The sequence below is a fragment of the Colletotrichum karsti genome (genome assembly GCF_011947395.1).
Source record: "Colletotrichum karsti strain CkLH20 chromosome Unknown Scaffold2, whole genome shotgun sequence".
NCBI classification, from domain to species: domain Eukaryota; kingdom Fungi; phylum Ascomycota; class Sordariomycetes; order Glomerellales; family Glomerellaceae; genus Colletotrichum; species Colletotrichum karsti.
The window spans coordinates 522976-537894 of record NW_024065902.1 but is presented as its reverse complement, the minus strand read 5'-3'; the positions used below and the strand labels follow the sequence as shown (position 1 = coordinate 537894).

General features: G+C 52.9%; 4 protein-coding genes across 4 annotated transcripts; 2 read left to right on the top strand and 2 right to left on the bottom strand.

Moving 5' to 3' along the window:
• Positions 1–829: 829 nt before the first annotated feature.
• Positions 830–2224, top strand: CkaCkLH20_00718 (uncharacterized protein; the record flags this gene model as incomplete). The annotated part of the gene is made up of 1 exon (XM_038883438.1): positions 830–2224. The coding sequence occupies one exon, from the start codon at positions 830–832 to the stop codon at positions 2222–2224; it is 1395 nt and encodes a 464-aa protein (XP_038751033.1).
• A 274-nt stretch (positions 2225–2498) lies between these two features.
• CkaCkLH20_00717 (uncharacterized protein) lies at positions 2499–3326 on the top strand (the record flags this gene model as incomplete). The annotated part of the gene is made up of 1 exon (XM_038883437.1): positions 2499–3326. One exon carries the CDS (start codon positions 2499–2501, stop codon positions 3324–3326), a length of 828 nt encoding a protein of 275 aa, XP_038751032.1.
• A 194-nt stretch (positions 3327–3520) lies between these two features.
• On the bottom strand, positions 3521–5898 carry CkaCkLH20_00716 (C6 transcription factor; the record flags this gene model as incomplete). Its single annotated transcript, XM_038883436.1, has 2 exons — positions 3521–5600; positions 5687–5898. 2 exons carry the CDS (start codon positions 5896–5898, stop codon positions 3521–3523), a joined length of 2292 nt encoding a protein of 763 aa, XP_038751031.1.
• Positions 5899–6432: 534 nt separating this feature from the next.
• Positions 6433–8121, bottom strand: CkaCkLH20_00715 (MOSC domain-containing protein; the record flags this gene model as incomplete). The annotated part of the gene is made up of 1 exon (XM_038883435.1): positions 6433–8121. One exon carries the CDS (start codon positions 8119–8121, stop codon positions 6433–6435), a length of 1689 nt encoding a protein of 562 aa, XP_038751030.1.
• Positions 8122–14919: the final 6798 nt, after the last annotated feature.

Genomic DNA, 14919 nt, shown 5'->3' with positions numbered 1-14919 from the left:
CAGCGACTCATGTGTCGACTGGCGCGGATGGTTTGGTGGCCATGCAGGAACTCGGATTATGGATTCGCAAAACATTTGGAGTTAAGTTATACCCAGGGTCGGTCGATGGCAGGAACAAGTGGAACGGCAAGCGCTTCGGTTTGGGATATAGAGTAAGATGGCAACGACTAACGAACGGCGCGAGCTGGATGTCTGGAACCTCGTGATGAGAGCGTGTTTGGTAGACGCAAAATAGATTTATGATACTTGCCCTTCATATGTCTTGTTGAAATAGAGCGCTACATACGTCATACATGGAACTTACTCGAATCCGTCATGTCTTTCACATATGACATACAGCAGCAGTGGAACGCACTGGACATCTGGCGTTGAGCTCAACCCTGTGCCCCTCCATTATCCATCCGGTCGTGTGATAGGCAAACCTTGTGTAGATGGCCAAGCATTCCCCGGCCAAGTTGGGGAGTTCCGTGATGCGGGCAGCATCGTAATTCGTTTTCGAGGGATAAGGTAGCTCAGACATATCAACTCTAAGCTGCACCACTTTTTGCTCCTTGTCCGACCAAAATGGCTCCCAATTACACATCCGAGCACTTGTGATTATACCTGGATTGCATTGCCGTCGGCTTAAGTAGTTGTTCGTACCCATGAAACCAAGTTGACTATGCGTTTTTTCTTCAACTAATACTCCGTCGACTACCTAAGCGATGGATTCTTCGTCCAGCTCTAGGTTGTGAACATCCCGTTTTGTCTGTTTATACCCATACTGTTATTATATCACGTCCGTCCAAGCATACACCCTCTCAACGTGTACAGCGTCGCACCAAAAGTAATGGCCTTCAAGTTTCCCGACTATCCCGAAGGGGTGCACCTGCCTCCGGAATATACACCGGCAAGCCTGCCTCCGTGCGAATGCGACGATTGCAAGCAGAGCTTCCTCACAGCACAACAGCAGCAGTGTTATGCCCAGTTCCGCTACCGAGAATGGCCCTCTCACGCTGCCGACCTCGTTCGCGTTTCATCTCACTTCGTTCGACAAGCGTCTGAGGCCAAAGACCACGTCGCCGAGCGGCTGAGCTTACACGCCGATCTGCTGATGAATCGCTGGCGCAAACGAAGCCAGGAGAAACGGCGTCAACTGCTGCACGATGTCGCACCAGAACTCGAAGAAAAGCAATGGATCGTTCCTCGGCACGTTTACGAGGTCGGATGGAACCAGAAGCCCAATGATCGTACACCGGAAAGACGACGGCATCTTTTGCTCCCTTGGCTCAGCGTCGAGGGTCTTACGACCAACCCGACTTTGCTGTTTGCGCTGCTTTACTATAGAAGTCGATATCCTCTATATGACTGGGCCGCATATGACAGCCGCCAATTGGAACTCAGTTGGCAGTCGGGACATTTCGACCTCTGTCACGCAGCCAGTTGCGTGGTCATGTATGGACCCCGATATGGCGCCATTGTCGACTGGGACGAAAAACAAGCGCATACCGGTCATATCATCGGCTTCCCCCGCGCCCGGCTTGTGCTCGAGGCGCAAGCGCTGTTATTTACCGTTCTCTCCAAGATTGTGGACGCAATTTTGCTGGGAGTTGACGATTCCACCACCACACCGAGAACGGAGAAGTGGAGGTTACAAACAACGATGGGGTTCAGATCGGCTGAAGAGATTGAACGATGGTCGCCATACACATTCTCCCCCTTCTCGGAACCGCCGCGACTCGACGTGGACTACTTGGTGTCGCTCGCAAAGACGCGGCGGGAAGAGGCGTTCGACCATCTTACGGACCTCCAATGCGACCCCATGTACTTGAGGCGATATATCAAGCCGATCCTTGACAAAAAGCTACTCGACTCGGAGAAGGGGGAGAGAGTCTCAGAACTCGCAATGGACATTTTAGACGATGTTACGGATTACTTGATGTGGCTCTGGACCGAACAAGAATGCCTCAAAGTGCGAGCTCTTCATAAGAGGTTCAGCGACAGCGTCTACCCCGGCCGTCCAATGCCGCCCAAGTATGACCAGGCCCTAGGATCACTCGAGGGGCTGCTTTCCATTTGGATGAATCAGTTTGGAGGTATCGATCGGAAGCTTCGATGTGCGCCTGGGTTCCTCCATTATTCCAAGCGCGTGCGGGTGGACTATCACGGTTCATCGGCAATTGGCGTCAAGCGAGTGCGGGACGTGAACACCAAGGAATCCTTAGAAGGCGACCGACCGACTTGACTGGTGTCTCTCGCATCTAGCAAACCCGCCTGACGCCGACAGGGCTTTTGACCATGCAATGCTCTTTGCGATGCTCCAAAGCCACCTCTCTCAATCGGACAGGAAAGAAGCAGCCCGCGTGGACGCCATGCTCTTACGAAAACTCTCCAATCGATCCGCCTCTCACGAGGCATTGATGTCTATATGGCTACATCGTCCGCGAAATAGATGCCGGGGCGTGGAAGGGATCAAGCAATCCGAACTGGAAACGTGGTGGAAAGTCCAATCACAGACAATGGACGAGGTTACTTTCACGAGGCAGATTTGTGCTAGGATGGTGAAGACTGGCAGATTTATTGAGCAAGGATTCTTCAACGTGAAGCCCCCGACCGGCCCCAAGAACGAAGCGTGGCTGCGGAAGGCTCAGTCACTTCGCTCCGTGGTCGACCAGTTCTGGAAGCTCATAGGGGAAGCTGTGGAGTTCAAATTCATCTCACACTGCCGTTATAAGCTCAGCCAGGAGGAGATCAAGAGCATACTGGACATCACGAACCCCTCCTTGAAGCCTGAATACGCCGCCGCAGTGGCGAGGGAAGAGGCTCAAGTGACGGGGAACGCGGAGAGACAAAGTGCGCCTGTCCCCGACGTATTCATCAACAGGGACGCACAGCCCCAGAGTCTCGGCTTGGAGACCCTTACGATCCGCGAGCCCAAGGTCAAAACTCGTCCGGACAGGGCCGGTGAGATTGACGAGGCCGCCCAAGAGACGGAGAACACTGAAGAAGCGCCGGTCGAACCGGAGCCTGCGAAGATCCCCGTCTCCGAAAGAACGCTCAAGCTCGTCAATCTCATGTATCCGGTCACCGGGGAGCACGAAGGCAAGGATGTGTTGTGGGATGAGCTGGTTCATGCCATGGTTGACGCCGGGTTTGTGGCGAGCAACAACGGCGGATCTGCGGTCCGTTTCGAGATCGGTACTGGGGTGAACGGAGTGGACAGCGGCTCGATCATCTTCCACAAGCCGCACCCTGTGGCCAAGATCGATCCGATCATGCTGCGCAGTATGGGACGACGTATGACGAAGTGGTTCGGCTGGAATCGAGAGCGTTTCGTCGCCAGGTAGTACATAACGGCTGTGATTCTTCGACACTCGCTATATAATGATGTATATTAATGACATAACGGCAAGTGTTGGTATTTTGGCTGCTCTATGTTGCGTGACAGCTGAAAGCAATGAGATGGTATGTCGCTCGTTAGCTTCCTCTGAAAAAGCTCGCTGTTCCAGGGAATCTTTCCTCGTACTATTACGAGATGTATTCAGAACATTAAATGATCATCCCCCCCCGACAAACCACCGCCACTTCCACCCCCGAGGAACGTACTCCAATCCAACTCTGTCAACTGCTCGTCGCACCACCCGAACAAGTCCATCCCGCCGTCCGTGGTCGCAGACGGCGTCCGGATAGTCGACCCCGCGTTCGACCCGCCCTCGACCTCGGCGGTCACGGCCTCGTACAGCGCGGCCACGATGTCCGGGGCCCTGTCGGAGGCGCGCATCCAGGGGCGCATCTCGGCGAAGAGCTCGAGAGCCTTGGTCAAGCTCGCGCACCAGGACTGGACCGTCGCGGGAGGGGTTTCCGGGGAGCTCGCCATGGGGGTCGTGATTGACGTTATCGGAACCGCGGTCGACGTGGCTGAAGTACGTCTTTGCGAGGTGTTTTGCTGGTGGTGTTGGTGCTTTCGGGCCGCGGTCGTGCGGTGGGTTTCGATCGCGACGGAGAGGAGGGGAACCATGCACGCTTGGAAGAGGTACCATGCCGAGTTCCAGACGTGGACACGGTTGGGTGTCCAGTAGAGCGTGATTGCGTCTATGGCTTCCGATGCCACGGAGCGACAGGTTTCTACGAGCGAGATCTCGTCAGACGAGGCAGCTGGGGAATCGGAAGATGCAACGCCGGTATTGCCGCTGCTGCGTTTGAAGCTGTGGTCGTGGGCTAGATATAACAGGAAACAACGGGAGAGGATTAGTCTCACGTTGAGGTAGCGATTCCTCATGAACTCCCGGGCTACCGTCAACCTCGGAGGCGAGTTTGCCGGGTTCTTGAGGAACTCCGGCAGCGCGGTGTGCCAATCTCTCAAATCACGGTCGAAAGACATGGCCTCATGGGCAGAGAGGCGCGCAGGCTGGGCGAAGCGGTGCTGTATTCTGTCGCAAATTTGGCAGAAACGGCAACTAGCCCTCAAAGACTCCGCAACGTAATCTTCCGAGAACAATGGCGTTGGGAGGAGGGTATCCATGGTGCTACTGTCCCAGCGGCCGCAGGTCGGTCTGCCGAGGGTCATGCTGGCCCAGGTGTCGAGGCAAAACAGGCTCCACCACGTCCGGCGGCGGGTCTCGGTGCGGATGCTGTGATGCTGCTGCTGCTGTTCGGACGCGTGCTCCGCCGCGGCGGCCCGGTGGCTACGGACGGGCTCGCGATGGAGGCCGAGGGCGATGGCCATGCGGTGAGCGGCGCCGAGGACCGCGTAGGCCATGTTCGGGGAGTTGCGGTAGTGGAGGTAGTAGCCGCCAAGCAGACACAGAGCTTGTAGGCTTTCCATGTTGCCCGAGCCCAGGGAGTCCAGGCCGAGGTGCGCGCGGGCTTGCTTGTAGTACTGGATGTGGAGGGTGTCGCTTCCCGAGGCGACGGATCCCAGAGTGAAGACCATGTTCAGGAGCCCGAGCCAGGAATCGTCGTGGCGGGTTCCCGATGTGTAGGTCTGACGGAAGTCGTCTTCGTTGAGGATAGGGGTGATGGGATGTACGTGCTCGAAGTAGAACTCGATGCAGCGTTGCTCGCGGAGGGGATTCATACCCGGGCTGGGAGCGCCGAGGATGGATAGAGGCGGTAAGGGTTGTTGGTACTGAGGTAGAGACGATGGCTCAGCCCACGACTTTGCGCGCTGGGCCGTGTGTTCTTTTGCAGCGGGGCAGAGGCGGAAGATGGCTCGTAGAACGGCGCTCATGGACGTGACGCCGAGGTAGGAACGGCGATGCTGGTCTGTTGCGAGGGAGATGGCATTGATGTCGTCGCTGGCGCGGATGATTGCGGCGGGCTGATGAGCTGCCGCCGATTCATCCCATCGCCTGTCGTTCGCGGGCTCGCCGTTCTCGGAGATCTGAGTCGAGTCGTTGGGATCGTTGTCGTCGTCGTCATCGTCCGCGGCGGAGATGTCGGGTGGTGAAGGATCATGTTGCGTATTTGTGTGTGGGAGGCTGTTGAGTGAGTCTCGGGGGACGAGGGCGAGGAGCTGAGCTCTCGTCTTGCCGATGAGGTCCTCGGTGGGTACATCGGGAAAGAGCTCGTAGAGTATGCGTGACTGGGCTTGCAGCTGTTCTGAGGCCTTCTCAAGGGTGCTGGTAATAAGATTAGCATGAGTTTTGAGAATCAATGCCGGGTGAGATGAGTATTGGCATAAGTTATGAGATGAGTGAGACATTACCTCCTGCTCACGGCATGTCGCTTACTCCGCTGCCTGTACTCGCACGTGTCCGCGACCTTGTAGTATTGGCAACTAGCACACGGATGACCGCCGTCGCATTTGACCTTTCTTCGTGTACATTCCTGACACGAGCGGTTCACCTTGCGTGATGGGGTCGACGACGGCCCCATTGCCGAGGCGGCTGAACCGCGGCTGTTGAAGGAGTGGAACATTGTACCGAAGGAGTGGAAGTCACGGTGACTCTCGTCGGCACTTACACGGCGCCCGGCACGCACCCGATGGGACGGTATGCATTTGGGGTATGTGTGCGGAGGCGCGGTGAGACGGAGAGGGGAAGAAGACTGGTGGCAGTTCCGCGAAGGAGATGGAAGAGGAAATGTGGGTTGAGGAATGGACGACGCGAGGAAGATGAGGTGACATTTTCGGAAGGGAAATGAGTGGGAAATTTTGAGAGGAGCGACGCGGGGGAAGTGGAGTGCCAAACATGGGGAAACTGTGGAGTTGAAGGATCTGGATTTTGGACTGGGTTCAGGGTAGATGGACCGGTCTCGGCCGGGATTGCGGAGCGGGGCCGGGCCAACCCGGAGCCGGTTCCCCGGTCGAGTTTTCCTTGATCTGAATCCTGCCGATCCTTCGACTCATGCATAAACAGGGATGACGATGTCGGTTTTCATTGGATACTCTACGAACTACAACGTATTAATATTCGAGAGAATACGAGCTTTAATGCTTCTATGAGACTATGATTAGTCCAGCTCGATCTTGATATGGCCTCTCCCTCGGCTAACGCAGCTGAGCATGTTGTTCTTCTTCTCATCAGGATACAGAGCCGTTCCTTTATGATCGACCTTGCCATCACATACAGTCACCTTACACGCCCCGCAACCGCCCATCTCGCAGAAGAAGGTCATGTCGAAGCCTGCCTCCCGAAGCGTCGTAAGCAAAGACTTGTTTGAGGGCACATCCAGGGTCTCCTTTCGCCCAGACTCGAGCTCGTCGACCTCGACGGTGAACGGATCGCCCTTCGTCCCAGCAGAGTCTGCCCCGAAACTCTCGAAATGCAGCATGTGTTCTGGGTAACCCAGATCCTGCGCTCTCTTCTGAGCCGAGTTCATCAGACCAGTCGGACCGCAGCAGTAGATTCTCGTGGTATATTTGCCGTCCTTGTCAGGACCGGGGATCAATGTGTTCAAGTCGAGTCGATTGTCTTCGGTCTTTGCGTAGAGTGTCACCTTCTCGGAAGGGAAGCGATCCAGGAAAGCAGCCTCCTCGCGGCTACGCGATGCGTAATGCACTTCGTAGTCGATGCCCTGTTCGTCCCATTGAGTAATCTCGGGAAGACAAGACGTGACGCCAATGCCCCCGATAATGATGATCCGTCTGTCGACCAGCTTCTCCTTTATACATCTTTCTTCGTCTTCGATGGCTTTGGGTACTCCTCCGGGAGCCATGGTGATCTTGTCTCCTACTTTGAGTTTTGTGTGCAGGTATTTCGACCCGCCTCTGGAATGATCGTCAAAGGCTACACCGAGACAAAATTGGTTCAGGTCGCCCGACACAATTGAATATGACCGAGAGTATCTTTCACCGTCCGAGCCAAAGTCAATTTGTGCAAACGCAAACCCCTTGAACGCGGCGTCATTTATCGTAAAAGGCTCCCGTAGCTGGAACGTAAACTGTTTGACCCTCGAGGTGATGGGCGTGATATCGACGACTTCGTAACTCTTGGGCGTCGACTGCAGGCGGTTGTTGGCAAAGTCCCGGACCATGCTCGTCACGACGCTCAAGTTGCACAACTCTGCAACCAGAGGAAGAGCGACGTTCTTTCCCTGGATCACGCGCTTGATATTCAAAATGGACCAGCGCGGGTTCGGACGTTCAATCAGTTCAATTGAATCGTCCTCGCAAACCCACCCTGTCTTCTGCACCCGCATATTCCAACCGGGACGCGCCGTACGGTTGACGCGCTTGAGAGCCCGGCCCCATTCGAAGCGGAGGTTCAGCTTGTAGCATGGACTCCGGGGCTCGCTGACCTCGACGACGACGTCCTTGCCGATGCGGAAGATGTCGCCGACGCAGACGTTCTCCTCGTTCATGTTGGTGCCGACGATGTTTTCTCCGAAGGCGCCGTAGTTGAAGAGTTCTGGCTTGGGGGAGTCTTCGCAACGCCAGCTCTCGTAGTGCTCTGAGGCGTATTGATGAAGAGCCCGGTCGGTGCTCCAGTGGATTGGGTAGACGTGCTGGTCTCCGCCAACGCCATTCTCGCTGATGAAGACGGGGCCTTTTTTGACCTCCTTGAAGATGCCTGATGGCTCGGCGACGAGCGTCTTGACCTTTCCTGAGCGGATCTGGAGGATCTTTCCGGGCTTTGGTCTTGGAGCATCGAAGAGCTCGTTGACGGTTTCTTTTGAGATGTTTCTCGTACTCTTCGGCATTATGAAGGTTACGCCGTGGAACTCTCTTTCAGATAATTCAGATATTGTGATGGCGATGGGGTGATATAAAGATGAATTCTGAAGCCTTCGTGAAGAGCATGATGTTCAGGGCATTTCTGCTTCTTATGATCGTTGGGTTGTTTTTAACGCTAACATGAAACGGAATTCCCCTTCTGACGTCGAGAGCGTTGAAATACCGCAGAGCGCGAGTTCAACGGCGCCTTTTGCATACTCGCGAAGACTCCGGCGGCTCGGCGCCGATGTAAGCACCGAAGGTAAAACGCTAAGGGTACTTGCAATAGTTGATCTGCAACACGGCCATGGAACTGCACTAGGCAGGTGAGTAAGTGAGATGACGAAAGTCATCAGTGGCGTCAGATGTTCGGCCCATCTGCGCGAGGAGGGTTATATCCGAAAGCTGTCGTCTGATCTAGCCTCCCGCGCCCTTCGGTCTTGTAGTGACTCTTAGTCCTGTTTGCGTTCCTGAAAGTTCAGAGAGAGCGTTAGATCCGGACAAGCCTTCGTGGCGTCATTCCTAGCGCTGTGTTGTTGGCGCTTATTGCGAACCTGAGAATTCCTCTGACGGGTCGGTATCTACCGCCCAGGTCATTGAAAGACCATGGATCGTTGTCCGCTTGCCGATTATCAGAGACCCAAGTCATGATCTGTTCACCCGATTGACAGTTATCGCATTACTTTTTATCATTACTGCTTTGGATATTCCACATCCCACGAATATGCCCCAGCCACGGACTTCCAACGTGCAGGTGCTTTCGTGACCGTCGTTTCGGATCTTGAATCTCCAGCATGATCGACCGTATCTGCCGCCTCATATGAGTAGCTGAGGGCCGGATCAATAAACTCGCATTGTTCTGAGTATTCCAGAGTGAAAGGGCTGCTCCTCGAGATATGGGGTTAGATTCTTACTTTTCGGGTCATGGCGGATGCAGACAACTTACGTGTTGAAGGAACTGGGCCGCCTCATGGGCGCGCTGCTTATGATGACGAACTCTGTGCGTAGATCGATCCCGCCGTCCGTCCTGCGTTGGTAGAATGCCACTTCTTTACCGTTCACCGTCTGCCCGTTGATAATCCTCTGCTCAGTGTCGGAATCCATGGACACATCCAGAACCCTCCTATCTTTTGGTGGCCATGACACCGTGGGAATGCTGAGGGGTTGGCCATAGCCGTCTATAGAGATGCTATGCTCTATCTCGACCATCCTGCGTGCCACAGCTATGAGAGTGTCCTTCTCCCATAGATTCTCCCGCGGGAGGCCTAGCAAAGGCATCATTTGCAAGATCTGCAGTCTTGTTTCCAGATGTCTGCAAGTTGCCACAATAGAGAACAACATTGGCATGAACCCGGTTTCAAAAACGAACTTCGGACACTGCGCGGAGCGGTTTTGCAGCCAAGCATGATGCAAAGGGTCTGACACCACCGAGTTGAGCACCTTGGCCACTCGCTTGAAGTTGTTCACGAACTGGTCAAATCCGCATTCGTCTCCGCAGAGTGCGAGATTCAGCCATACCCTGCAGCATTCGTAACGAGTTACCAGGAATCCATGGAGCATTTTTGCAGGGTATCGCAAGTTTTCAGTCGTTGGCGGTGCTGAGCTGTGAAGCATTTGCTGATTGAAGGCGGCAAATAGGTCCCGCCAAACGTCTAGCAGGTAATTGATTCGATGCCTGTCCTCAATGATGCTTTCACAGACCGGGTCGCCCCGCCGAGGCCCGGAACGGTACGGATCGCACCGTTTCAGTAACTGGAACGTCCGATTGTAAATGTCGTCTATCATGAGCTGTGCTTCGTGATATGTTGAGAAATAGGCCGGGATGGGACGCTCTAAACCCGTGTTATCTGGGCAATCTGACTTTTCGCCGAAAAAGAAAGACAACTCAATGAGTCGTCGGAAGAGTGGAAGAAGGTGTTCCTCCGTCCAAGGGAACTGGCGTCCTATGCTCCGTAATATGGCAACGCCGTGCGTGCAGTGCCTCACTGCGGCTTTTCGATTTGCTTGTAGAAATTCGATACAAATAAACAAGACGCAGACGATGAGCACGACCGGCTGTTTTTCCCAAGACGTGATGGCTTTCAACTCGTGGATGGCGGCGTTATAATGTTGTAAAGCAAACCGCTGATCTTGTTGTTGCGTTCCCGCCTGGCTGTAGCCCTCACTGTGCTCGTAAAGATTGCTGATGGCCACCAGCGAGTGCCGAACGGACGGCTCGAACGTGCTGAACTGCATGACAATATGCGTCCAGAAGTAAGGATCCACGGCACCCGAGAGAAAAGGGCTCACAGTCTCGCAAAAGTACTGCAATGCCCGACCCTCCTCATCGCTTGAGATGTTGACTCCGGGAAACACGCGATAGGCGTAATTTGCTGGTACTCTCAGGCTCGTCGTGGGCGGTGGTTTTTCGGGTAGAGTCTGATAGCCATCGCACTTTCGCCCGGTAGTAATGCAGCGATTGCACGCTGGTTTGGTTTCATCGCACTTTACTTTGCGAATTCTGATGAGTGTCAGATCGGGTCCGCCGATGCGTACGTACGGGTAAGGCTGTTGGTTGGTGCCGTGCCGTAACCGACATATCCCTGACTTACTTGCAGGTGATGCATCCCGTCCGAACTTTGCGGCTGCCTTTCCGAGCCATGGAGGCCGCTAAATTGGGCTTCAGCGATGAGAGAACTTTGGTTTTCGTGAGTTGCCAAGTCAATCTGTCACAAACAAATGTGTTTTCTTTGTTTCACTTCAATCGCCAATGAGAGAACCGTCGAGTTGATTGATCGGTGTGTGGTGGGAAAACATGGGAGTCTGAGCGCAAGGTGTTTAAGGTAAAATGCGGGTGACGGGGCGAGATCTTATCTGATCCACTCATCTGTTGAATAAGTGGGACTCGCAAGGGGTGGTGCGATCGAGCCAATGTGAGGGCGCTGTTAAAATGTTGCCTATTCCCAATTACCTCGCGAGATTTGCGTTGCACTGCCCGTTGTTACTTCGCTTGACAAGATCACTGCATTCCACGTGATACATCCATCTATGTTTAGCTATGGCAGGTAGGCGGCAAGTCCCAACGACCAAGTATTCAACTTCCCTTGTAACCATGTTCAACATATTTTCGAAGCGCCATACTCAGGTATATCATCCATATCAGGCAACCATGGTATTCAGTCGCAGAAATACGAAGACACAATTGTCCCACAAACTGGTGATATAATGCAGAATGAGAGCTTATGAGGACGGTTTTCCGGCTCTTCGGAGGTCTTCCATCGAACTCCGAGAGACGTCGCATTGTACCCACAAGTTAATGGCCCCCAGCGTCGATTGAGAGCATGGATATCTGGCGTTGACAATCCCACATGTTTCAACAGCGCTCATAACACGGCATTGATATCAAAACTGAACTTCCATAACATTCAGTTTGATCATCAGAAGGTTTCAGCCGCGGTTCACTTGCTATCATCCGCAAAGGTTATTTCTCAGAGCTGGTACCGGCTATTGATTGAATGGGGATGGCTAAGATTAGTGCTAGAGTTATGACCTCTTCCATAATACTCTTTCCCGCAAAAGTCTTCTTTCGCCAGAGCTATCAGCCCCGAGATCAAATCCTTTCTGGTAGGCTTTGATGGCGCCAATAGTTTGCACCACTGCAGCCAGTAGCGATAGCACGCTGATTACCATGCCAAAATTTGGCATCATTACAAGCCCTAAAGGCTCGTGTGACGCTGAAAATCGTAAGACCATGTGACCAAGATAAGCAAAGCACACAAACTTACATGTAATAGAAGCTTCGACATAATATTTGTCATTGACTGTGGTCTGTCGCGTGGAAGACCAAAGCTTTCCAACTTTTAGAAAGATTTGAGTTGCCAAGGGCAGAGCGCCCAAGAGCCTCCACCGACTGCGCAAGGTGGCGCACAGGATCGCTAGTGAGATCGAAAATGTGGTTGCTTCGAGAGGATCTGAGGGCCCCATTACCTTGAAAAGTCCATGTATACGGTCGGAACTCATAGAGAGAACCGAAGCTCCTAAGCTCAGGATGGAGACGCGAATACTCAACAGCATCACTTCGATGATCACATTCCGCGTATCATGTGATTTGTGCCTAGCAGACTCAACAGCGGTAATTAGAGCTCTGTGTTCGGCGTCGTTCTTGAAATACTCCATCCTTTCACGGCGCTTGGCCTTGCTCTTGTAGGTCATAACAGTTCGTGCACTGCCGCGTGCTGAGATTCGCTGCCTTCTCAAGGATTGGATGATGTATCGAATGCTCAATTCCATGAGGAAGAGGAAAATGATCTTGCCGAGTTCCGCACTGTAGAAACACTGACGCGAATCGGGCCCAATGTTACAAGTAACCAAGGCAAAGATCAGAGTATAGGTGAACAGTCCAACGACGACAACACTGCCGTAGCGGCTAGGAGCCGCTGCAGTTTTTGAATGTCCTAATTCATCTTTCATGCTTTGCATGCTGCGAGACTCGCGTTGAAGGCGTTCTAGGCGATGGCGGTGCGAAGGAATCTCCGAGTATTCGCCTTCAAAAAGCCCTCGCTGGCCAGAACTTTCAACCTCAAAGTACTTTTGGGGTCGCCTGCCTATGAAGATTTTTGAAAGCTCGTATCTCGGAAATATACTTGGGAATGCGTCGGCTTGGAACTCCTTCGCATTAGAGGCCTCGAGCCCATATCGGGGTTTCCTATGCTGGAATAAACCAACACACAAAGTTGGCAGGTTGAGAGCTTGCTCTATGTCCGTTTGGATCTGATTGAAAGGCACTATGTAGCCACAATTCGACGATCGAGCGGTCAAAACCCCAAGGAGAGCATTGTCGCTCTTGCGGACAGCCCATGAACCCGAATCGCCGGCCTGGAAATCTGCGAATCTCATTAGCTCTCAGTGAAACAGAGACGGCATCTAGTCACTCACTGTCATCACCAAGATCCAGAGCCCACACTTCTTGCAGTTTGCGGGACCATGAGAGTATGAACTTCCGTCTTTTGGACAGTCGGGCATGCTTTAGTCCACTTTTTCCAGCAGCCACCCAGGCATCCTGATGTCCAGAAAAGACACTGGAATCCAACGGGACATAGTCGTTCACGAAGTGTGAATGATCGCCATCAATGATGATATTTGGGCGTCGAAAGTCAGGCTCAACCAAAACGAGACGCCAATCTTCAATATCAATGACATCGTCCGGAGACAGAGGAACTTCGACCTTCCCTCGACGCTCTGATGGGGTTTGCTGTGGCGAACTCTTCTCTTGGGATGAGTGATTAGAAGTAAGAGCGTATGTCTCATCCTGGAGCGCTATCAATCCACCGACGGTGGAAATAAGCTGGGAGTCATCCTCAAGATTGAACAACATCAGCGTCCCGCAGTAGGTAATATCCTGACGCGCTTCGATAGTGCATGTACCCAACGCTGCTGAAGGAAGGATAGACTCTTTGATGTAACACAATCTCAACGGCTCGTAGAAAGACTTGTTCTTAGACAACAACTCGTCGAACATTTTGATGTCGTCCATGTCTTCCAGGCCAATGATACATATGTAAGTCTGAGCGTTGCGGTCTCCAGGTGGACAGGCGTACACTAAGTCTGTTGTCAAAGGAGGTAGACTTGCCCCAAAGCTGGCGAGAATAGACAGTTTGTGATGGTCCAGAGCATGGATGAAATGATCGTTGATATCCATTTCTTCTTCAGAGAAGTCGTGGCCTGGTATCGTGTAGGCTATCTTGAATTTTCGAAGAAGCCTGGGTCCGGATCCAATCCTGATCTCCTTGGGCCCAGAGAATGGCTCAGATACCAATGGTAAAGGCTCCGGTATGGAAGCTGCATCATCATCCGTGTCCGGTGGAGTATGTTCAGAAGCTGATAGTGTTTGAGTGAAAGATCCAAGAGTGTCTGTCGTGGTCGACACTACTTCACACTGTGAACTCGAAGAAGATATGTCCGCTTGATTTTCTGTATCAATCGTCTGCCTCTCAAGTCCTAGGGCAGTATCCCTAGCCACTGATGCATCAGTGATGGGAGATGTCGGTTCACGTCTCGGCGTTTGAGACTCATCCTCCGGAGAGCTACCGAGCCGAACAGTCGCCTCAGTTTCCAGGTCATCTGAAGACTCTTCGTCTAGCGACAACGGAAGCGAAATGGTACTAGTGGAACTCAAAAAAGAGTTGCGTCTAGCGAGCGTAATTTCCTCAGGCTTGCTGACGACACCTGAAGCCTTTGCGATCTCTTTTGTGAGAATTGCTACTGCGATTGCATGTGCAAGAACTGTTTTGAAAGCGTAGACTTCAGCAGCTGTCAAACGAGACACCAATGTCTGTTTTTTTCCATCGGCCACTCGTAAAAAGACTGCTTGTTCGCATAGAACATGCCCCTTCTTGGTATTCATAAGCGGCAGCCACCGGTGATATCCGCGATACGCAACCAGCAGTAGGCTGCCAACGATAAAGAATATGCGCTGAAATTGAGGAGAATTAACGACAGTGTCAATATGTAGATAAGAAATATATGACTGGTAGGTGTTGTCAGACTTGCAAAGCTGAAGCTTGCTGCAAAGAACGTCTCGCCAAGAGAACCGCGATAGTAGCTCTTCCATCTCGGCTTCAGGGTAAACAAACATATGGAGAAGTAATGGTATCAAAAGAAATGTAAGACACTGTCCGAATGCAAAAGATGTGAAGAGAAGAAGTTTTCCGGAGCGCGTAGGTCGGGGGGACTGTGCTGACCCCTCATGAGAGCCTTGCGCTTAGCTTGGGCTGTGCCTCAGAGTGAAGAATCTCTCCTATCAAAAC